The sequence below is a fragment of the Pelobates fuscus genome, chromosome 1, assembly GCF_036172605.1.
Source record: "Pelobates fuscus isolate aPelFus1 chromosome 1, aPelFus1.pri, whole genome shotgun sequence".
Taxonomy (NCBI): domain Eukaryota; kingdom Metazoa; phylum Chordata; class Amphibia; order Anura; family Pelobatidae; genus Pelobates; species Pelobates fuscus.
Genome location: NC_086317.1, coordinates 496,994,764 through 497,020,756, shown reverse-complemented (window position 1 = coordinate 497,020,756; position 25,993 = coordinate 496,994,764). Strand labels below are relative to the sequence as shown.

At 46.0% G+C, this 25,993-nt stretch overlaps 1 protein-coding gene across 1 annotated transcript in view; it reads left to right on the top strand.

Moving 5' to 3' along the window:
* The window catches only part of TPP1 (tripeptidyl peptidase 1), a 187,679-nt gene extending 170,383 nt beyond the window's left edge, over positions 1-17,296 (top strand). Inside the window, exons 12-13 of the mRNA XM_063433424.1 lie at positions 13,837-13,962; positions 14,093-17,296. Coding sequence (XP_063289494.1) covers positions 13,837-13,962; positions 14,093-14,230 — 264 coding nt within the window. The 3' untranslated portion in view covers positions 14,231-17,296. The remainder of the gene's footprint in view (positions 1-13,836; positions 13,963-14,092) is intronic.
* The last annotated feature ends 8,697 nt before the right edge of the window (positions 17,297-25,993 follow it).

Here is a 25,993-nt window from a genome sequence, read left to right as displayed (position 1 = left end):
TCCAGGATCTGATAAATGAGGTTCTTAGGGAATTTCAGCAAGATTGCGTCATTGTATACCTAGATGATATACTCATTCATTCTAGTGAGATTGAGACTCATCACAAGCAAGTCAGGAGGGTTTTGCACAAGCTTCTCCAGCATGGCTTGTACTGCAAGTTGGAGAAATGTAGCTTTGATCAAACCCAGGTAACCTTTCTTGGCTATGTGATCTCTGGGGAGGGATTTAAGATGGATCCGGATAAGCTCCAATCCATTCTAGAGTGGCCTTTACCCAAAGGTCTTAAAGCCGTACAGAGATTTATTGGTTTTTCTAATTATTATAGGCGCTTTATTAAGGGCTATTCTTCCATTATCGCACCTATCACTAATATGACCAAACAGGGGGCTGATACTAAGAATTGGACTACTGAAGCTCTCCTTGCGTTCAAAACTCTCAAGGAGCTTTTCGCTTCCGCTCCAATTTTAGTTCACCCCGACACTTCTCTGCCTTTTCTACTTGAGGTAGACGCATCGGAGACTGGTTTAGGTGCTGTCCTATCTCAAAGGTTGGGTGTTGATAAACCATTACATCCATGTGGATTTTTCTCTAAGAAATTGACCGGTACTGAAAGCAGATATGACATTGGTGACAGAGAATTACTAGCGGTTATCAAGGCTTTGAAAGAGTGGAGACATTTATTGGAAGGTACATTACATCCTGTTACCATTCTAACTGACCACAAAAATTTGTCTTATATCGGAGAGGCCAAGCGTTTGTCCTCCAGGCAGGCTCGTTGGTCGTTGTTTCTTACCCATTTCAATTACGTTCTAACTTACAGACCTGGGTCAAAGAATTCTAAAGCCGATGCGCTATCTCGCCAATATGAGCCCTCTGCTTCAGTTGAACCACTTATGTCCTCCATTGTACCCAAATGCAATATTATTGCTAATACCAGTCTCAAAATTCATTCTCCGCTACTTGACCAGATCTTGAAGTCACAACATCTAGCTCCCGGAAACACTCCTGAGGGAAGAAACTTTGTTCCTCCTGAACTTCAACTGGAGCTCTTACAATGTTTTCACGAAAGTAAAGTAGCTGGTCATCCTGGTATTCGCAAGACATACTCTCTGATATCCAAGGATTTCTGGTGGCCTTCACTTCGAAAAGATATTGAGGAGTTCGTCGCAGCTTGTGAAACTTGTGCCAAGACTAAACTACCTCATGCTTCTCCATGTGGCCTGTTACACCCCTTGGACATTCCTGAGAAACCTTGGTCCTGTTTGTCCATAGACTTTATCGTTGATTTGCCTGCTTCCAAGAGACAGACTGTTATTCTCACGGTGGTGGATAGATTTACTAAGATGGCTCATTTCGTGCCATTACCTAAACTTCCGACTTCCCCTGAATTGGCGGAGATTTTTGCGAGAGAGGTTTTTCGTCTACATGGGATTCCTTCGGAGATTGTTTCTGATAGAGGCTCTCAATTTGTCTCACGTTTCTGGAGATCCTTTTGTTCTCAAATGGGCATCAAATTGAACTTTTCCTCTGCCTATCACCCTCAGTCTAACGGAGCTGCTGAACGTACCAATCAAAAGATCGAACAGTATCTGCGTTGCTTTGTTTCCGAACACCAGGACGATTGGGTCGGTCTGATTCCTTGGGCGGAGTTCGCACACAATAACCTTGTTTGCGATTCAACTCGCTCTAGCCCTTTCTTCATGAACTATGGCTTTCATCCTTCGATTTTTCCTTTGGTTTCCTCTTCTCAGGGGATACCGTCGGTTGATGATCATGTCGCCAACCTGAAGAAATTATGGGATCAGACTCGGCAAATTCTGTTACATAGTTCCTCGTTGTTCAAGAAACACGCTGACAAGCATAGAAGAGCGGCTCCTGTTTTTGTTCCTGGGGATAGGGTATGGTTGAGTACTAAGAATATTCGCCTAAAAGTTCCATCTATGAAATTTGCTCCTCGCTACATAGGTCCTTACAGGGTTCTCACTCATATCAATCCGGTTGTGTATCGCCTGGCTCTGCCACCTGCCTTACGCATTCCTAACTCTTTTCATATCTCCTTGTTGAAACCTCTTATTTGCAACAAATTCTCCTCTAAGGTTTCCTCACCTCGTCCTGTTCAGGTGGAGGGTCGGGAGGAGTACGAGGTCAGCTCCATCATTGATTCCAGAATTTCGAGGGGAAAATTGCAATATCTGGTCAACTGGAGGGGATATGGTCCTGAGGAGAGGAGTTGGGTACCTCAGGAGGACGTTCATGCTTCTCGCCTTCGCAGAGCATTTCACCTTCGCTTCCCATCTCGCCCCGGTTCCTTCCGCCCGGTGGGCGTACCTGAGAGGGGGGGTACTGTCAGGGTACCTGAGGCCTCTACCTCTAAGGGAGGTAGAGACTTGGTGGTTTATCCGTCCAGGCGAGCTGCTCCCTCCGTTCCTCGCGGTTCATCCAGTCACTTAAACACCGGCCGCGAGGAATCCACGTCCTTTTCTAGCAGGACGCTCAATACGTGACGTCATGACGCTATCACGAGCGACCTGTCACTCAAGTGTCCGATATCCAATCGGTACTTGTCAGAGGCGTCCTTACCATCCGGAGCCAGGGTATTTAAGCTTACTTCTTCCTTCAGCTCATTGCCCTGTCGTGGTTCTAGCTTGTCTAGTCACTCAGTGCTCTGGTATTCTCGTTTGCTCTATTTGGTTTTGACTCGGCTTGTTGTACTTTCCTGCTTCTCTGTTATCCCTTGACCCGGCTTGTCCCTCGCTTATCTGTCTTCTCGTTCCCTCGACCTCGGCTTGTCTCTGACTATTCTCTATTACTCTCGGTACGTTAGTCCGGCCATTCTAAGGCCCGGTATACGTACCTTTCCTCTCTTTGTACTCTGCGTGTTGGATCCCTGTCCCGATCCTGACAGTTAGCCAATGAAATGTACGCTGAACAAACATGTAGGTACCCAATGCAGCAACCAAAATTACCTTTATTTGTAGATATCCCAACCCTACTTATGAAAACAGACATAAGAACAAGTGACGGGTAGCAGAGACAACAAGTAGAGTTGCATACGTACTTGATGAACCCAAACTATTAAAATTAAACAAGGGAGGGATAAGAATGGGTGGGAAATACTCGCCTCCTATCATTAATACAATAAAGATTATAGGTACACTAAAGCTAGTATAATCTACAATTTTATAACATGACAGGAGGCTTCGTATTTGCTGTTTTAACACTCAGCCAACAAATGCAACACTGCTTGTTTCGCTGGTACCTATTCCGGGAGATACCAGAGCAATCCTAAATGGACTTTCCAACTGCGATAAGTGACAGTAGACGGATTGATGAAGATGCCAGTTGTAGAGGCACCCCAAAATACGGGAAAACACCATATGCTGTTAGATCCATTGTACGAGGGGTTGCGACCTGTTTCCTAGCAGCCGGTTCATGAGCTGCCAAGCTGACCTATTAGCCATTTTCCTGTAGATGTAAAATGCTGAAGGTCAGTTGCGGACTTCGGTCCGCGAGAAGAAACTGCCACCAGGTCTCGACCCTTGATGTGGAAGATGGCTCCTCCGATCTTGCCCGGGTCACCAACCTCAAGTAATGCGTCTAAGTCTACCACCAATTCTGTAACAGAACCGAGTTGGGTCTTTACGTTACCTCATGACCTACCCGGTGAGTGGTCTCCTCCGAGAATGAAATTATTATGCAGATAAGAGTGCGGTCACAACTAGCCGTATCCTAAGTGACTCCAGTACTCCAAATGGACTGTGTAACCCACGGCTGCGGTAGAGAAGGAACTCCCAAAGGACCACCAATCAGGGTCCCAAATCGAACTTGTGTAGTGAAAGGTGGTCGACTACTCTGGGGGATTGTGGATCCTGGAAATATCCAAAAGGAGTGGAACGTAAACAGGGGTTGAGATTTCCATGCAGATATATTATCGTCGAGGATTGATAAGTGGTCCGGATCCAATGGTAAGTGGGACCTGTATAACAAAGGAGAATCCTCAAGTGCTGTAGTGAGAGAATGAAATAATCCGAATACTCATTTGTACGATCCTGATCCATGCCCGACCTGTCAAATTCGTGTAGGAGCTCATGTTCTGCATGCCACCTACAAGACAGGGTAAAACATAGTGAAACCTTTAGGTCCCTGTACCCCAAACTGTCCAGGCACGTATCTCCAAGAGTAGGCCCTAGGCCAAGGGACCCGGGAAAGTGAACACCTCCCTTCTTAGCGTTCTCTAACACACAGGCAAGACGTAAAGTCTCTTCACTCACGACAGAGAGCAGATATAGCGAAAAAACAAAGGTTTTGCTTCAACCGTCCGAAGCAGGGGTTGTCTAGTTTAAGAACGGCGGCAGCTATATACGAGCCTTCTACACATCCTGAGTAGAACTCCAGCGGTAGGTTGCGTCCCGACTTGTGACGTCTGTGTAGGAACCGGGGACACATAGGGTTCCCCCATGGAGTCCAAGTAGGTCTCCTTGATGGTAGTTGAATAGGTGGGAAGTGCAAACTCAAATCCAAGACAGTTCCCATTAGGGATTCAGAGTATAGAAAGGAGGGCCATCCATATCCGAATCATGTATTTCAGCCATGTTCTCAGAGGAGTAGAGGCAGTCCTGTAATCTTATCCCAAGATAGTTATTGACCAGGGAACCCAAGTCAACCGAGGACTCCGGTCTTTCCATGCGATCCCTGCGTACGGTGTACCTGCAGACCAGGTTTTGAGCCTTCCCCAGTCTCGTTACCCGAGCAAGGCAGTGCACGTTTGCTCTATGAAGGCCTCATGATCTCATGTCACCTTGACATGGGAAAAACTGTCTGCGCAGTTTGTTCACAATGGTCTGCCTAACCTAGACAGAGTGCGATTGCTTGTTAGATATAGCGCAGAATATACCAAAAACCTGCACTCTTGTAATAACTGAGGCTCATCCGTTAGTTGTACCGTCTCCAGGAGTACCTCCAATGGGAAAGTATAGGGTCACCAACAAAAATGGGCCAATCCTGGGAGCTGAACCCAAAAAGCCCCCATACTGTCCCATAAAGTCCCCAGGGAGTGAGTAAATAAGCGGGGAATCTCCCCGAGTAATACCTCCGAGAGTATTTCTTGCGAGGGGAACAGTGGCCCGGATTCAGTGGATCCATTATAGGAGATGAAATAGAGGAATCCAGTCTAAACATGTATACTCTGCACGAACAGGCAGCCCTCTACAAAGAAATCGGTAGTATGGTCCTTAGATCTAATGTAGGGGTTCTCTCCCCTTGCCCAGTCGTTGTGAAGCATAGTCTCCCTTGCATACCGGTGAGGTACTATACCCCTAAACCAGAGCTGAAGCGTCAGCGGTATGTGGTACGCATCTCCATATTGGAATTGAATGTAGGAGGGATGCTCCTCTATGTAGTCATCGTTGTCCTGTACAGGTACAAGCCTGTGTGATGAAACAATGTGACGGCACCCTAGTGCTTTGAGTGTATGTAACCGAACCACACAAGGCCCAATTTAGTTCCAGAGAAAAAGTGGTAGCGGTCAGTCACTTTCAGGAGTTCCAAACGAACAAACTGTCGAACAGTTTCACTGGCTCATAGGTAGCAATTGTTCGCATAGTTTGTGCGAACAATCCTACCGAACAGCGCTCTCCTGTCTTGTCGGGAATAGAAGCAGGTGTCGACGCAAGATCACCGAGGTTCGCACGTGGTTGCATCCGATTTTGAGTTCCATGCGCTCGACAACCAAGTGCAACTGCCTGCGTTCGTGAGACAAGATGGCCACAGTTTTTCACAGCATGTGTTGTTTGGTTATATGAACGGCAGCCACACAGAGAGAGCACTTAAAGGGACACTCCAGGCACCCAGACCACTTCTTACCATTGAAGTGGTGTGGGTGCCAACTCCCATCAACCTTAACCCTGCAAGTGTAATTATTGCCGTTTTCATAAACTGCAATAATTACCTTGCAAGGTGTGGTGGAACCAACCTCGCCACTGTCCACTGGAGAGGCCTGGTTGCTCGCCTGCTCCCTGTAGACTATGGTCCTGCATTTTAAATTTTTATTTTACCTGCAGAAAGGTTTATTCGTGCCATTCTGCGGACTGTTAAAGCCATGCTACCCCAGATAGCTATGCCATGAATCCCAGCCGTATACTGAAAGACTGTATGAAAGACTTTGAATCCATGGCGATTGAACTGTATGTATGTGATCTGAGCACCATCGGTAATAATGTGCGCTCAGATCTAAGCTATCTGAGAATATGTAGAATGTGTATGTTCTATGTGATAAATGTAACAGTATGTATTTTTATGTCTTTTATTGTCCTTTGTCTGCCATGTGGCTAATAGAGTTTTGCCTCTGTCCTTGGAGATAATTGAATTACTTCCCAATTATCTCCAGGATAGAGGACTCTGTGGAACTGGTTTTGGGCAGAAAAGCCATGCTGCATTTGGTCAAATAGGACTTTCCCTTAACGTTTTAACCCCTGGATGGAATTGGCTGAATTTTGGTTATGTTTATATTTAAAGTATGCTGATTCTGAATATGTATGTATTTATGCGAATATGATGCATATTTTTAAAGTTACAGTGTATGTATAAAAAGTGTATTTTTCCTGCCTGTGATAAATTACATTAACCCATTGTGTTCAGTAATTATATCACAGGCAGAGGGGAGGGATTATATGTTTGTGCTGGGTGTGTTTTATGGTTCTCCTGTAAATGATTGGTTGTACTGTGTCCCACCCTGTGGGATGTCCCCTTGCATGGGGACTTGCATAAAAGCCAGTGTGTGGCCATTACAGTTGAGTTCCTGCTTAACCCTCAAAGTGAAGTGTTGTCTCATTATTGGGGGAGGATTTATTGTATGCTGTTCCAGTTTGACTGCTAGGAGTGTAAACCTATACGCTTGTTTTTTCCTATTCGGCTGTGTACAGCATTCAAATGCTTGAGAGTACTCATATGCTTCTCCGGTTCGGTGATTGTGGTGTCTGCAAGAGTGCTTGGAGTCCTCAGGAAACGCTAAGAGCATCCTTCAACGGAGGTACCCAGTCGGGGTGCCCGTCAATCCATTACACAGGGTTAAGCCCTCCTCCTCCCCCAGCGTCGCCTGAATCCCCATTGGAAAGCATTGAATAATGATTTCCTATGGGGAGGTCTAATGCGCCTGAACAGCCATTGCCGCACATGCGCATTCGGTTTCCCCCGCTGACTGATGTCTGCACTGGAGGAGCATGGGTGGAGCCTGACCCAGCGCCGATGGACATCAGTGCTGGATTGAGGTAAGTCACGGAAGTGATTTTAACCCGGTGCCTTGACTGGTGCCACACTTGGCCTTTCATGACTATCCCCATGCAAGGGGCACTCTCACATGGACCTTGTGGGGAACTACGGTACAAAATCACAGACCAATAATAACAGTGTTACAATGCATGGCACTCCCACACATAGCATACAATCCCTCCCCTCTGCCTGGGAGATAATTGAGTCAGATACTGTATTAACTCAATTATCTCCAGGCAGAAAAACACATATCTTTATAAAACCCCAAAAGCACCCCAAAAACACATAAGATCCCCACAAATGTTACATCCCCTGATAGCCCTGATCTGGGTGACCAACATATCCAAAAATCACCCTGATCAGATCAGGGGTTCAGGAATTCTACGGAAGTCACATTTTGACCGACCGCACGCACGCATGCCCAAAACAGTTCCAGAGAATCAGGCTGTGCGGTCACTCCACTTCGGGAATTCAAAGCAGAATACAAAATACCGAACGTGAGAGTACGTATGGTACATAGTCTATGTTTCTGGTTCGGGAGCTTATTCCCACCAAACGCCGTTAGACTCCCGTTCGAATAGCCGAACATCAGTGGAAGGTAAGTTTTCAGCGGTGTTCGCGCCGTTGAGTGTCCGATTTGAGTTCCATGTACTCGACGATCAAACACCGCTCATTGTGCTCGCGGCTTAAGATGGCTGCCACCACGTGTTCAAATGCCACTTTGAACCGCTTTGGGAATTCGAAGTGCTGCTTCACAGTTTATTACAGGGGTCACAGGGCAGGATGCTGGCAAACAGGCTCCTCCAAAAGCCAGTGGTGAGGTTACTTTTGCCACAAACGGGTTTGTTTTCCTGGCACTGGAGAGTCTTTAAGTTTGTGGTTAGTTTGTAGTTAATGAGCCAGCGGGGTGGTCGGTGTGATGGACTGCCTGGCACCCCGACCGGGTGCCTCCGCCAATCCATGCTTCTTATGCTCACCGAGGACTCCAAGCACTCCACTAGACACCACCAGCACCGTAGACCGCACAAACTGCCACAGCTTGGTTGGGGTCTCGCCGTCCTCCACCCACCCTGGACCCAAGACCAAGATCCAGCTTCCAGTGGGTGAACCTCTCCTACGCCAGAGAGTATAGCAGGAACAGCTCATACGAGCTAGTGATTATACTCCAAGGGAGTATAATGAGTATAGCAATCCCTAGAGTGAATATAGCTGTCCCCTCCACACATGAGACAATGCTCTATGTAGAGAGTGAAGAGGAACTGATTTTAATGGTGCCACACTTGGCCTTATATGACAATCCACATGCAAGGGGTACGCCCACATGGACCTGATGGTAGACTGATTTACAACGTCATAGACCAATAACAATAAGGTTATAAGGCACGACACTCCAACACACAGCACACAATCCCTCCCCTCTGCCTGGGAGATAATTGACTCATTGACCCTGGATTAGTCAATTAAGCTGCGGTTAACCGCAGCCTCAGGGAGGTAAATTGACGGCACACTCCAGTTCCCAGGTGGTCGCGCATTCGTTAGTTTGTTCGGTTGATGAAACCGAACACCCTGGCAGAAAGGCACGAATAAGCCTTTCTGCAGGGAAAATAAAGTCATTTTAAAGTCTGGTCCATAGTCCAAAGGCAGCAGGCGGGCAACCAGGCTTCTCCAATGCAATGTGGCGAGATTGGTCTCGTCACACACACAATTTCCCCAAAAATTTTACATCCCCTGATAGACCAGATCTGGGTGACCAACATATCCAAAAATCAATCAAACAGATCAGTTCAGGGGTTCAGGAATTCTATGGAAGTCACATTTTGACCGACCACAGGCATGCGGTCGGTCTAGTTCGGTAATTTGAAAACGGAAACTACCATAAAGAGTCAATAGTCTTACCCTGGAGCTTGTTCCCCTCATCCAGGTGAATGATTTACCGAACAGTGCCCTTCTAAGTTGTATAGAAACGAACACAGGTGATGATGGAAGTCCAGTGGTGTTCGGGAATTTCTGTGTCAGATTTCAGTTCCATGGGATTCATGCCCAAACAGCGGTGCCTGCATTCATGCAAACAAGATGGCCGCCACCTAGTGGTTGTCCATAGGAATTGCGGCCACCCAGACAAACAATTAGAACACTGCGGTGAGAAACGTTCCAAGTTGTTAATAGGTGTTAACAAGCTCCAGGGTGGTCTCTGGTTCGTGCGGTTGTTCGGGAGTTCGAAGTGATGCTTCGAACCACTTCGAGAATTCAAAGTGTTACTGTCCAAGTCCAAAAAGGCACAAACAATATCTTTAACAAAAGTCTATTACAGGGGCCATAGTCACAGTGCAGGAGGCTGGCAAACAGGCTCCTCCAAAACCAATGGTGAGGCTACTTTTGCCACAGTTGGTGTTTGGTAGATTGTAGTTGCCAAACTGGGGAAACATATGTGTGTGCGTGGAAACTTATAACACGATCTAGAAGGGAAAGGTCTTGAGAACAGGATAAATAGTGAGTTTGTCACAGCCACCATACGTATGACCGAACGCACGTGCTATATGGATGGTGGGCATTTTGTCTCCTGAACGCAGGCAGTGGTACATGGTCATCGAATGCCTGGAGCTAATTCCCGGATACCCTATCTCGCGAACCCCCGGAAAACTGTACCGCTGCCTATTCTTTTCACAGACAAGCCAGAAGAGCATTATTCGGGGAAAAGACTTGTTCACCTGAGGAGAGCATTCGCTCCTTAAGAGACAGGGGGAGCTTTTGTTTTTGCTCGCACAGGAACTCCCGAAAGTTGGCCGGCCGTTTCCTCTTCATGGAATTATATTGGGCTGCTACCTCATGGCCAACCAGTAATAACTTTGCCCTGATAGCGATTCACCTACACTGAATGAATCTGAGCGCTATATGGACAACTTGGAAGCTCAGATCCAGGCTATTAGAAGATATAAGACATTTGGGGTTCCTGTGTAGGTTGAAAGTGGTTTAGGGTTAGACAGGTGCAATTCGTTTCGTTTCGAATGCAAATTCGGCCGAATTTTGGAAAATTGGGATGCTTCCGAATGTACGAAGTGCCGAATTTCGGAATTCCGGTCCGAATTGCCCAAGTGCCGAATTTCGGAATTCCGAACTGAAGTGCCAAAGTGCTTCGGATTTCTGAAAAGTGGCAAAACAGAAGAGGGTTGGGTTAAGGGTTGGAGTAGAGGTAGGGTTAGGTTTAGGGGTAGGGGTAGAGTTAATGGTTGGGGTAAGGTTAGTGTGACGAATTTCACTTCGCCACTGGTTTTGGAGAGGACTACTTGCTAGCCTTTTACCCCTTAACTATGGCCCCTGTGACTTATTTTGTTCTAAAGCATTATTTCTGCCTATTGGGATTGTGGACAGTGGCTCTTTAAACTTTCCAAGTAGTCGAAATGGCACTTCGGATACAGCGAAGACGGCGGCCATTTTGTTTAGTCGAATGCATTCAGCGGTGTTTGGTCGTCGAGTTCATGGAACTCAAATCGGACACGCAATGGCACGAACACCGCTGAACTTTACTGTAACGGATCACCTGGCACCCCATTTTAACTCACAGACCTTGTGACTTTTCTACACGGTGACATCTCGCCGGTATTTGGTGCACAAAGACATCGTGCAGTAGTTTTAAACTATACAACAGGGGACACATTATACAGTAATTATTTTTATATAATCTGTATATGTTCTGCGGAATCTGCATTAAACTGTATCTTCCAAACTACTGAACGGATCTGGGTGAATTTTGGACATGTGGTTCACCCAGATCTCCCGGTTCTGAGGATATACTTTACATGGGGTTATTGCATGTTTTGGGGTCCCTGTGATATGTTTTATAAAACTGTATTCCTCTGCCTGTGATAATGATATTACCCATTGTGTTCAGTAATCATATCACAGGCAGAGGGGAGGATTTTGTGTGGGAGTGTCTGTGTGTATTGTACGGATTGATTGGTTGTTCTGTAAAACCCTGTGGACTGTACTATGTTTGTGGATTGGGAATAAAAGAGACTGTATGTGCCAGTACAGTCAGTTCCTGCTTAACCCTCAAAGTGAAGTGTCATCTCGTTCTTGGGGGGAATTTGAATGTATGCAGATTGCCAGGAGTGTAAGCTGTTCGTATGGCTTTTCCTGTTCGGCTGCTTCCAGTGTTCGTGTGTATCTTGTTCGGAAGCTGGTGAATTTATGTAGTTTGCAGTTCGAGAGATTGGTGATTGCAGTAGCTGCTTGTCTATCTGGAAGGGGATTATCGCCTAAACGTTTTTTATCCTCCTGTGAGTGAAACGGTCCATTACAGAGAGCTACAGTGCATGTTTTTAAGTTCCAGTTGTAGCGGACCTTCCTGTACCCCGGAATCGCTTCCTATCTGGAACCAGAGAAAACTGTTACTCTTCTGCCCCAGTCGCCAAGGCTTGACTGCGGTCCTTCTGGAGCTTTTCCACCTTACCAGGCTCCATCTCTCCTTCCAGGCAGGTATCGTCCCCTCTGCCCATTCCGCTGCAGCTCTTCTTCCAGGCAGGTATTGTCCCCTCTGTCTCTTCCTCTGCAGGCATTCTTCCAGGCAGGTATCGTCCCCTCTGCCTATTCCACTGCAGCCCTTCTTCCAGGAGGCAGGTATCGTCCCCTCTGCCTATTCCACTGCAGCCCTTCTTCCAGGCAGGTAGAGAGGGAGAGAGATCTGAACAAGATACGTGGCAAATCTCTCTATGATGCTCAGTATCGTGTTCAGATCTCTCTCCCGCTCTATGATGCTCAGTGTCTGCCACGTATCGTGTTCAGATCTCTCTCCCGCTCTATGATGCTCAGTGTCTGCCACGTATCGTGTTCAGATCTCTCTCCCGCTCTATGATGCTCAGTGTCTGCCACGTATCGTGTTCAGATCTCTCTCCCGCTCTATGATGCTCAGTGTCTGCCACGTATCGTGTTCAGATCTCTCTCCCGCTCTATGATGCTCAGTGTCTGCCACGTATCGTGTTCAGATCTCTCTCCCGCTCTATGATGCTCAGTGTCTGCCACGTATCGTGTTCAGATCTCTCTCCCGCTCTATGATGCTCAGTGTCTGCCACGTATCGTGTTCAGATCTCTCTCCCGCTCTATGATGCTCAGTGTCTGCCACGTATCGTGTTCAGATCTCTCTCCCTCTCTATGATGCTCAGTGTCTGCTACGTATCGTGTTCAGATCCCTCTCCCTCTCTATGATGCTCAGTGTCTGCCACGTATTGTGTTCAGATCTCTCTCCCGCTCTATGATGCTCAGTGTCTGCCACGTATCGTGTTCAGATCTCTCTCCCGCTCTATGATGCTCAGTGTCTGCCACGTATCGTGTTCAGATCTCTCTCCCTCTCTATGATGCTCAGTGTCTGCCACGTATCGTGTTCAGATCTCTCTCCTGCTCTATGATGCTCAGTGTCTGCCACGTATCGTGTTCAGATCGCTCTCCTGCTCTATGATGCTCAGTGTCTGCCACGTATCGTGTTCAGATCTCTCTCCCGCTCTATGATGCTCAGTGTCTGCCACGTATCGTGTTCAGATCTCTCTCCCTCTCTATGATGCTCAGTGTCTGCCACGTATCGTGTTCAGATCCCTCTCCCTCTCTATGATGCTCAGTGTCTGCTACGTATTGTGTTCAGATCGCTCTCCTGCTCTATGATGCTCAGTGTCTGCCACGTATCGTGTTCAGATCTCTCTCCCGCTCTATGATGCTCAGTGTCTGCCACGTATCGTGTTCAGATCTCTCTCCCTCTCTATGATGCTCAGTGTCTGCCACGTATCGTGTTCAGATCTCTCTCCTGCTCTATGATGCTCAGTGTCTGCCACGTATCGTGTTCAGATCGCTCTCCTGCTCTATGATGCTCAGTGTCTGCCACGTATCGTGTTCAGATCTCTCTCCCGCTCTATGATGCTCAGTGTCTGCCACGTATCGTGTTCAGATCTCTCTCCCTCTCTATGATGCTCAGTGTCTGCCACGTATCGTGTTCAGATCCCTCTCCCTCTCTATGATGCTCAGTGTCTGCCACGTATCGTGTTCAGATCGCTCTCCTGCTCTATGATGCTCAGTGTCTGCCACGTATCGTGTTCAGATCTCTCTCCCGCTCTATGATGCTCAGTGTCTGCCACGTATCGTGTTCAGATCTCTCTCCCTCTCTATGATGCTCAGTGTCTGCTACGTATTGTGTTCAGATCCCTCTCCCTCTCTATGATGCTCAGTGTCTGCCACGTATTGTGTTCAGATCTCTCTCCCGCTCTATGATGCTCAGTGTCTGCCACGTATTGTGTTCAGATCTCTCTCCCGCTCTATGATGCTCAGTGTCTGCCACGTATCGTGTTCAGATCTTTGTCTCTCTCTATGATGTTCAGTGTCTGCCACGTATCGTGTTCAGATCTCTCTCCCACTCTATGATGTGTCTGCCACGTATTGTGTTCAGATCTCTCTCCCACTCTATGATGTGTCTGCCACGTATCGTGTTCAGATCTTTGTCTCTCTCTATGATGTTCAGTGTCTGCCACGTATCGTGTTCAGATCTCTCTCCCTCTGTATAATGCTCAGTGTTTATGAATTTTCTTGTAGGCCTCCACTCCTGTGTTTGGTGGGGTAATAGCTCTGATTAATGACTATCGGCTGCAGAAAGGCCTTTCTCCGCTTGGCTTTCTTAATCCGGCCCTGTACAGTCTGAAGGGCACCGGTCTGTATGATGTAAGTACAATGGTTCCTGCTGTATTCATCATTCACCACTCATTACTCATTTATTCATTATATATAGGTTTCTTTTCTCCTGTTTTTGTAGTCTTTCTTCCAATAATTTTTCTCTACTCTTTATTTTCAGGTCACAGATGGCTGCCACCTGTCCTGCATTGATGATATTGTTTTAGGTCAGGGATTCTGTGCGGCTCCTGGCTGGGACCCAGTGAGTGGCTGGGGTACTCCAAACTTCCCAGAGCTGCTCAAAGCTCTTCTCCACTGAAAGCCCAGTATCTGTGTGTATCCAGCCTTCTGATTGTCGTTGATCATCACCCCATTTCCATCTACTAATTATTACTTTCAGCCACCCTTTTCACAAACAGAGTGCCGATATTCACAGCCATGGGTAGGAGTTCCAATATTCACAGCCACTACCACGGGTAGGAGTATTGATATTCACAGCCACGGTTGGGAGTGCAGATATTCACAGTCACGGCTGGGAGTGCCGATATTCACAGCCACGGGTGGGAGTGCCGATATTCTCAGTCACGAGTGGGAGGACCGCAAGGGTCAAGTGCTGGGGAAAAAAGTGTGGTGACCCAAGATCCACCCACCCCACCAAAATAAAATAATAATATACACTCATATGCATATATAAACACACACACTCACACACAGACACACATGCACACACTCACAGAAACACACAAATAATTTATATTTTTAACATTTACAAAATGTCCAACCAGCCTCACTACCTAGAGAGCTGGCGTGGACCTGTCCCTGGGGTCCACTGGAGCTTCAGTGAGGCGGGTGCTGTCTACCTGTCAGACGCGGCGAGGGAGCAGATCAGAGAGAACACAGCTCCCTCGCCGCGTCTGACAGACAGCTGCCAACCGGGGGGTCCATTAGGTGGCCATGACAGGGGGAACACTGGGGGAATTTGGGGGCGGATTAGTGCCTGCGGGAGCAACAGGAACAGCGTTTCTGCTGTGAAAAAGTGCAGGAACGCCGTTCCCACGTGTTCCTGCAGGATCCAAGCCATGGAGTACAGATATTCACAGCCATGGGTGGGAGTCACAGCCACGGGTGGGAGCACCAATACTCAGTCACGGCTGGGAGTGCCGATATTCACAGCCACGGGTGGGAGCACCGATACTCATAGCCATGGGTGGGAGTATCGACATTCACAACCATGGGTGGGAGTATCGACATTCACAGCCACGGGTGGGAGTATCGACATTCACAGCCACGGGTGGGAGTATTGACATTCACAAATACAGGTGGTAGCACCAATATGCACAGTCACGGGTGAAGGTACCAGCATTCACAGCCACAATTGGGTTCATGGGTATTCACAGCCATGGTTGGCAGTTCCTATATTATTGACCATGGTTGGGAGTGCCTTATTATTGACTGTGGTTGGGAGGGCATGTATTCATGGCCATGGTTGGGAGGGGCCTTTATTATAGCTCATGGCTTGGAGCACCTACATTATTGTCCATGGTTGGGAGCATCTGTATTATTGGCCGTGGTTTGGAGTGCCTTATAATTGCCTGTTGTTGGGAGCTCCTTATTATTGGCTGTGGTTGGGGGTGAATATATTATTGTCCATGGCAAGGAGTGACTGTATTAATGGCTGTGGATGGGTGGGTAAACTAATATTCACAATGAATTTACACTCAGGAGCTTTATAGACTACCCTAAATAATGCGCACCTCATTAAAAGGATCCAGAGGACAAATATAATAATCTCATTCAGGAACTGAAGATAATATGCTGTGGGCTCAGTTTCTTTAGACTACTTACCTTCACCACTGTCCACAATGCAGATTATACCCAGAGAGTATTATAGGACAGGTGGCTGAATGCACTTTCCCTCTGTAACCTGCGTACGTTGGTGGTGGTACCCACATCGGTGCAAATGCTAAATAACTATTTCTTCCTGTGCTTGGTGATGGAAGGACATTAATGGGGTTCCAGAGGGTGTAGTCTAGTGCTGAATATTTCATGCATTTTGTTTTATATTGTTCATTGTCTTTGAATTGTCCACAAATAATTTGATCATTCTGCTTCCTCTGTGCTAAAATCAAATCCTTGTACTTCGTTTCTGATCGTGCAGAGGTTTTAGAAATAGGTCAATGGGTCGATTAAAGACGGGCTTGGAGAGAGCAATCATAAATACGTCAGGTTATATTTTAAGAACCAAACGAGCAATTTTTGGCAAACAGTAGAACAACGCTGTTGTCAGTTTGCTCCATACTTGCCTTATTCAATGTTTGTGGATTGCGATTCTGCACACTACACCCTGGCTTTCCGTTATTTGCAGTGAGCTCGTTACATAAAATTGGAAATTCGTTAGAGTGAAAGAGAAACAATTAAAATCTAATCATTTCATAAACTCTGACCTCTATAAACATGTATTACTATAATTTAGGCTTCTTTTAAGTTTAATACCAACCGATTTCATCCACCTTGCATAATAATCTAACAGCTCGGTGGTTCTTGGTTTTCTCAGGGAGTGTGGTCTTGGGATCTCTTGATTAGAGAGATCTGAGCAGGACACACAGATGTTCATACAAAATGTGCGTATCACAGGCAGATGCAGCTCGTCATTTGGTATTTTACGAGATGGGGTTAAAGACCTTTTCCCTCCTCATATGGACTCCATAAATCTGTTCACAGAAACTGTCCCAGTAACTGGCCATACCTCCACGGACCACCCCTCAGATGGCTGCTAGAAGTGCTTCCTGGGGCAGTGCTGCACAGTGTGACTGACATTCAGTGTCTCCTCTGCATGGAGACACTGAACTTTCCTCATAGAGATGCATTGATTCCATATATCTCTAGGAGGAGATGCCAATTGGCCAGTGCTCTGTTTGGCTCCAACCACCTCCGTGGCTGAGATCATTAGAACGGACAATCTCAGCCGATCCAGTGCTTTCCTAAGGGAAAACATCAGTGATTGTCTGAGATAATCACTACTGCTGATGTCAGCCAAGGATGCAGATCGAGGGCGGGGCCAGCAGCATATATTTAGGAGAGCAAGGGAGGACTAGATAGTGTTCCTTTAACCCCTTAAGGACCAAACTTCTGGAATAAAAGGGATTCATGACATGTCACACATGTCATGTGTCCTTAAGGGGTTAAACTTCTGTTTCAAGGGGTAACGTTTCCAACCCTGTTATTTCCTGTATTAAGGACACAAAATGTGTTGCTATAGCCCCCAACCATCTTCTGCCTGTTGCCAGCGTCATTCTGCCTATTCTACAAGAACAGAGGTCAAGTGTGAAATCTCAATTGCTGGATGAGGAATATTCTTGGAATTAATAAATGAATTGAACTATGATTGTCTACGCCTTTTAATTCATGACTTAACAATGCATCCAGTAAATTATTCTCCTTCAAGAGCAGAGCTTTTCATGTAGTGCACAGCAGGGCATGAAATATCTCTGTGGCTGACCACCTGGTACCCCGACTGCGTACCTCCGCCAAACATGCTTTCACGAGCCACCATCAGCATTTCACTGGGACACCATAACCATAACTTAGCTGCCGCAGTTGGGCTGGGGTCTTGCCGTTTCCGCCCACCCTGGACCCAAGTGCTGGATCCAGCTCCCAGTGGGTAGACCTCTCCTCCAAAGAGTATAGCCGGTATAGCCAGCAATGGCTAATGGGAGATTGAGGAGGGACAAATCAGCTAGTTTAAACTGGTCTGGCAGTGTCCCTGGGACAACGCCCTACTGGGGAAACAATAGGACAGGAATTGTGCCTGAGAGATAATCAGGAACTGTACAAACTCAATTATCTCCAGGTACAGAAAAACACACAATTTTACAACACCCAAAATTCCACAGAAACCCCCAAGAGTCACATCCCTGTGTAGCTATGATCTGGGTGACCATCATATCCAAAAATCCCTCCGTTCGGTTCATTGGTTAGAATTTTCCATGGAAGTCACTCCAGGAACACGTGGCAAAAGCATCTTTGCGACAATCTCCAGTCCTATTGTGTTTTATACCCCACCTCCTATAGACTGTAAGCTCGTTTGAGCCATCCTGTAAGTTTTTTGTTATTGTCTTATTTATTGTTAAATCTCCCTCTTTTATAATATTGTAAGAAGCTACGGCATCTGTTGAGGCTATATAAATGCAAATAATAAAATCAGTACCCTCAGACAGGGCACAATGTGACGCACACCCTAATGTCACGCTCTGATACCAATACATAGCAAATACAGGGCGCAATATGAGGCACACACTAATGTCACGCTCTGATACCAATACATAGCAAATACAGGGCGCAATATAAGGCACACCCTAATGTCACACTCTGATACCAATACATAGCAAATACAGGGCGCAATATGAGGCACACCCTAATGTCACGCTCGGATACCAATACATAGCAAATACAGGGCGCAATATGAGGCACACCCTAATGTCACACTCTGATACCAATACATAGCAAATACAGGGCACAATATGAGGCACACCCTAATGTCACGCTCTGATACCAATACATAGCAAATACAGGGCACAATATGAGGCACACCCTAATGTCACGCTCTGATCCCAATACATAGCAAATACAGGGCGCAATATGAGGCACACCCTAATGTCACTCTCTGATACCAATACATAGCAAATACAGGGCGCAATATGAGACACACCCTAATGTCACGCTCTGATACCAATACATAGCAAATACAGGGCACAATATGACGCACACCCTAATGTCACGCTCTGATACCAATACATAACAAATACAGGGCGCAATATGAGGCACACACTAATGTCACACTCTGATACCAATACATAGCAAATACAGGGCACAATATGAGGCACACCCTAATGTCACACTCTGATACCAATACATAGCAAATACAGGGCGCAATATGAGGCACACCCTAATGTCACGCTCTGATACCAATACATAGCAAATACAGGGCGCAATATGAGACACACCCTAATGTCACGCTCTGATACCAATACATAGCAAATACAGGGCGCAATATGAGGCACACACTAATGTCACGCTCTGATACCAATACATAGCAAATACAGGGCACAATATGAGGCACACACTAATGTCACTCTCTGATACCAATACATAGCAAATACAGGGCGCAATATGAGACACACCCTAATGTCACGCTCTGATACCAATACATAGCAAATACAGGGCACAATATGATGCACACCCTAATGTCACGCTCTGATACCAATACATAACAAATACAGGGCGCAATATGAGGCACACACTAATGTCACACTCTGATACCAATACATAGCAAATACAGGGCGCAATATGAGGCACACCCTAATGTCACGCTCTGATACCAATACATAGCAAATACAGGGCGCAATATGAGGCACACCCTAATGTCACGCTCTGATACCAATACATAGCAAATACAGGGCACAATATGAGGCACACCCTAATGTCACGCTCTGATACCAATACATAGCAAATACAGGGCGCAATATGAGGCACACCCTAATGTCACACTCTGATACCAATACATAGCAAATACAGGGCGCAATATGAGGCACACACTAATGTCACACTCTGATACCAATACATAGCAAATACAGGGCGCAATATGAGGCACACCCTAATGTCACGCTCTGATCCCAATACATAGCAAATACAGGGCACAATATGAGGCACACACTAATGTCACACTCTGATACCAATACATAGCAAATACAGGGCGCAATATGAGGCACACACTAATGTCACACTCTGATACCAATACATAGCAAATACAGGGCGCAATATGAGGCACACCCTAATGTCACGCTCTGATCCCAATACATAGCAAATACAGGGCACAATATGAGGCACACCCTAATGTCACACTCTGATACCAATACATAGCAAATACAGGGCACAATATGAGGCACACACTAATGTCACACTCTGATACCAATACATAGCAAATACAGGGCGCAATATGAGGCACACCCTAATGTCACGCTCTGATACCAATACATAGCAAATACAGGGCACAATATGAGGCACACCCTAATGTCACTCTCTGATACCAATACATAGCAAATACAGGGCGCAATATGAGACACACCCTAATGTCACGCTCTGATACCAATACATAGCAAATACAGGGCACAATATGAGGCACACCCTAATGTCACGCTCTGATACCAATACATAGCAAATACAGGGCACAATATGAGGCACACCCTAATGTCACGCTCTGATACCAATACATAGCAAATACAGGGCACAATATGAGGCACACCCTAATGTCACGCTCTGATACCAATACATAGCAAATACAGGGCGCAATATGAGGCACACCCTAATGTCACGCTCTGATACCAATACATAGCAAATACAGGGCACAATATGAGGCACACCCTAATGTCACGCTCTGATACCAATACATAGCAAATACAGGGCGCAATATGAGGCACACACTAATGTCACACTCTGATACCAATAAATAGCAAATACAGGGCGCAATATGACGCACACCCTAATGTCACGCTCTGATACCAATACATAGCAAATACAGGGCACAATATGACGCACACCCTAATGTCACGCTCTGATACCAATACATAGCAAATACAGGGCGCAATATGACGCACACCCTAATGTCACGCTCTGATACCAATACATAGCAAATACAGGGCACAATATGAGGCACACCCTAATGTCACACTCTGATACCAATAAATAGCAAATACAGGGCGCAATATGACGCACACCCTAATGTCACGCTCTGATACCAATACATAGCAAATACAGGGCGCAATATGAGGCACACCCTAATGTCACGCTCTGATACCAATACATAGCAAATACAGGGCACAATATGACGCACACCCTAATGTCACGCTCTGATACCAATACATAGCAAATACAGGGCGCAATATGAGGCACACACTAATGTCACACTCTGATACCAATAAATAGCAAATACAGGGCACAATATGAGGCACACCCTAATGTCACACTCTGATACCAATACATAGCAAATACAGGGCGCAATATGACGCACACCCTAATGTCACGCTCTGATACCAATACATAGCAAATACAGGGCACATTATGACGCACACCCTAATGTCACGCTCTGATACCAATACATAGCAAATACAGGGCGCAATATGACGCACACCCTAATGTCACGCTCTGATACCAATACATAGCAAATACAGGGCGCAATATGAGGCACACACTAATGTCACGCTCTGATACCAATACATAGCAAATAAAGGGCACAATATGAGGCACACCCTAATGTCACACTCTGATACCAATACATAGCAAATACAGGGCACAATATGAGGCACACCCTAATGTCACACTCTGATACCAATACATAGCAAATACAGGGCGCAATATGACGCACACCCTAATGTCACACTCTGATACCAATACATAGCAAATACAGGGCACAATATGAGGCACACCCTAATGTCACGCTCTGATCCCAATACATAGCAAATACAGGGCGCAATATGAGGCACACCCTAATGTCACGCTCTGATACCAATACATAGCAAATACAGGGCGCAATATGAGACACACCCTAATGTCACGCTCTGATACCAATACATAGCAAATACAGGGCACAATATGAGGCACACTCTAATGTCACGCTCTGATACCAATACATAGCAAATACAGGGCGCAATATGAGGCACACACTAATGTCACGCTCTGATACCAATACATAGCAAATACAGGGCACAATATGAGGCACACCCTAATGTCACGCTCTGATCCCAATACATAGCAAATACAGGGCGCAATATGACGCACACCTTAATGTCACACTCTGATACCAATACATAGCAAATACAGGGCACAATATGAGGCACACCCTAATGTCACGCTCTGATCCCAATACATAGCAAATACAGGGCACAATATGAGGCACACCCTAATGTCACACTCTGATACCAATACATAGCAAATACAGGGCGCAATATGAGGCACACCCTAATGTCACGCTCTGATACCAATACATAGCAAATACAGGGCGCAATATGAGGCACACACTAATGTCACGCTCTGATACCAATACATAGCAAATACAGGGCACAATATGAGGCACACCCTAATGTCACACTCTGATACCAATACATAGCAAATACAGGGCGCAATATGAGGCACACACTAATGTCACACTCTGATACCAATACATAGCAAATACAGGGCGCAATATGAGGCACACACTAATGTCACACTCTGATACCAATACATAGCAAATACAGGGCGCAATATGAGGCACACCCTAATGTCACGCTCTGATACCAATACATAGCAAATACAGGGCACAATATGAGGCACACCCTAATGTCACGCTCTGATACCAATACATAGCAAATACAGGGCGCAATATGACGCACACCCTAATGTCATGCTCTGATACCAATACATAGCAAATACAGGGCACAATATGAGGCACACCCTAATGTCACGCTCTGATACCAATACATAGCAAATACAGGGCGCAATATGACGCACACCCTAATGTCATGCTCTGATACCAATACATAGCAAATACAGGGCGCAATATGAGGCACACCCTAATGTCACGCTCTGATACCAATACATAGCAAATACAGGGCGCAATATGAGGCACACACTAATGTCACACTCTGATACCAATACATAGCAAATACAGGGCGCAATATGACGCACACCCTAATGTCACGCTCTGATACCAATACATAGCAAATACAGGGCACAATATGAGGCACACCCTAATGTCACGCTCTGATACCAATACATAGCAAATACAGGGCGCAATATGACGCACACACTAATGTCACGCTCTGATACCAATACATAGCAAATACAGGGCACAATATGAGGCACACCCTAATGTCACGCTCTGATACCAATACATAGCAAATACAGGGCGCAATATGACGCACACCCTAATGTCATGCTCTGATACCAATACATAGCAAATACAGGGCACAATATGAGGCACACCCTAATGTCACGCTCTGATACCAATACATAGCAAATACAGGGCGCAATATGACGCACACCCTAATGTCATGCTCTGATACCAATACATAGCAAATACAGGGCGCAATATGAGGCACACCCTAATGTCACGCTCTGATACCAATACATAGCAAATACAGGGCGCAATATGAGGCACACACTAATGTCACACTCTGATACCAATACATAGCAAATACAGGGCGCAATATGACGCACACCCTAATGTCACACTCTGATACCAATACATAGCAAATACAGGGCACAATATGAGGCACACCCTAATGTCACGCTCTGATACCAATACATAGCAAATACAGGGCACAATATGACGCACACCCTAATGTCACACTCTGATACCAATACATAGCAAATACAGGGCACAATATGACGCACACCCTAATGTCACGCTCTGATACCAATACATAGCAAATACAGGGCACAATATGAGGCACACCCTAATGTCACACTCTGATACCAATACATAGCAAATACAGGGCACAATATGAGGCACACCCTAATGTCACGCTCTGATCCCAATACATAGCAAATACAGGGCACAATATGACGCACACCCTAATGTCACGCTCTGATACCAATACATAGCAAATACAGGGCACAATATGAGGCACACCCTAATGTCACGCTCTGATACCAATACATAGCAAATACAGGGCACAATATGAGGCACACCCTAATGTCACACTCTGATACCAATACATAGCAAATACAGGGCGCAATATGAGGCACACCCTAATGTCACGCTCTGATACCAATACATAGCAAATACAGGGCGCAATATGAGGCACACCCTAATGTCACGCTCGGATACCAATACATAGCAAATACAGGGCGCAATATGAGGCACACCCTAATGTCATGCTCTGATACCAATACATAGCAAATACAGGGCGCAATATGAGGCACACCCTAATGTCACGCTCTGATACCAATACATAGCAAATACAGGGCGCAATATGAGGCACACCCTAATGTCATGCTCGGATACCAATACATAGCAAATACAGGGCGCAATATGAGGCACACACTAATGTCATGCTCTGACACCAATACATAGCAAATACAGGGCGCAATATGAGGCACACCCTAATGTCACGCTCTGATACCAATACATAGCAAATACAGGGCGCAATATGAGGCACACCCTAATGTCACGCTCGGATACCAATACATAGCAAATACAGGGCGCAATATGAGGCACACCCTAATGTCACGCTCTGATACCAATACATAGCAAATACAGGGCGCAATATGAGGCACACCCTAATGTCACGCTCTGATACCAATACATAGCAAATACAGGGCACAATATGACGCACACCCTAATGTCACACTCTGATACCAATACATAGCAAATACAGGGCACAATATGAGGCACACCCTAATGTCACACTCTGATACCAATACATAGCAAATACAGGGCGCAATATGAGGCACACCCTAATGTCACACTCTGATACCAATACATAGCAAATACAGGGCACAATATGAGGCACACCCTAATGTCACGCTCTGATACCAATACATAGCAAATACAGGGCGCAATATGAGGCACACCCTAATGTCACGCTCTGATACCAATACATAGCAAATACAGGGCGCAATATGACGCACACACTAATGTCACGCTCTGATACCAATACATAGCAAATACAGGGCGCAATATGACGCACACCCTAATGTCACGCTCTGATACCAATACATAGCAAATACAGGGCGCAATATGAGGCACACCCTAATGTCACGCTCTGATACCAATACATAGCAAATACAGGGCACAATATGACGCACACCCTAATGTCACGCTCTGATACCAATACATAGCAAATACAGGGCGCAATATGAGGCACACCCTAATGTCACGCTCTGATACCAATACATAGCAAATACAGGGCACAATATGACGCACACCCTAATGTCACGCTCTGATACCAATACATAGCAAATACAGGGCACAATATGAGGCACACCCTAATGTCACACTCTGATACCAATACATAGCAAATACAGGGCACAATATGAGGCACACCCTAATGTCACGCTCTGATACCAATACATAGCAAATACAGGGCACAATATGAGGCACACCCTAATGTCACACTCTGATACCAATACATAGCAAATACAGGGCGCAATATGAGGCACACCCTAATGTCACGCTCTGATACCAATACATAGCAAATACAGGGCGCAATATGAGGCACACCCTAATGTCACGCTCTGATACCAATACATAGCAAATACAGGGCGCAATATGAGGCTCACCCTAATGTCACACTCTGATACCAATACATAGCAAATACAGGGCGCAATATGAGGCACACCCTAATGTCACGCTCTGATACCAATACATAGCAAATACAGGGCACAATATGAGGCACACCCTAATGTCACGCTCTGATCCCAATACATAGCAAATACAGGGCGCAATATGAGGCACACCCTAATGTCAGGCTCTGATACCAATACATAGCAAATACAGGGCACAATATGAGGCACACCCTAATGTCACACTCTGATACCAATACATAGCAAATACAGGGCGCAATATGACGCACACCCTAATGTCACGCTCTGATACCAATACATAGCAAATACAGGGCGCAATATGAGGCACACCCTAATGTCACGCTCTGATACCAATACATAGCAAATACAGGGCACAATATGAGGCACACCCTAATGTCACGCTCTGATACCAATACATAGCAAATACAGGGCGCAATATGAGGCACACCCTAATGTCACGCTCTGATACCAATACATAGCAAATACAGGGCACAATATGAGGCACACCCTAATGTCACGCTCTGATACCAATACATAGCAAATACAGGGCACAATATGACGCACACCCTAATGTCACGCTCTGATACCAATACATAGCAAATACAGGGCGCAATATGAGGCACACCCTAATGTCACGCTCTGATACCAATACATAGCAAATACAGGGCGCAATATGACGCACACCCTAATGTCACGCTCTGATACCAATACATAGCAAATACAGGGCGCAATATGAGGCACA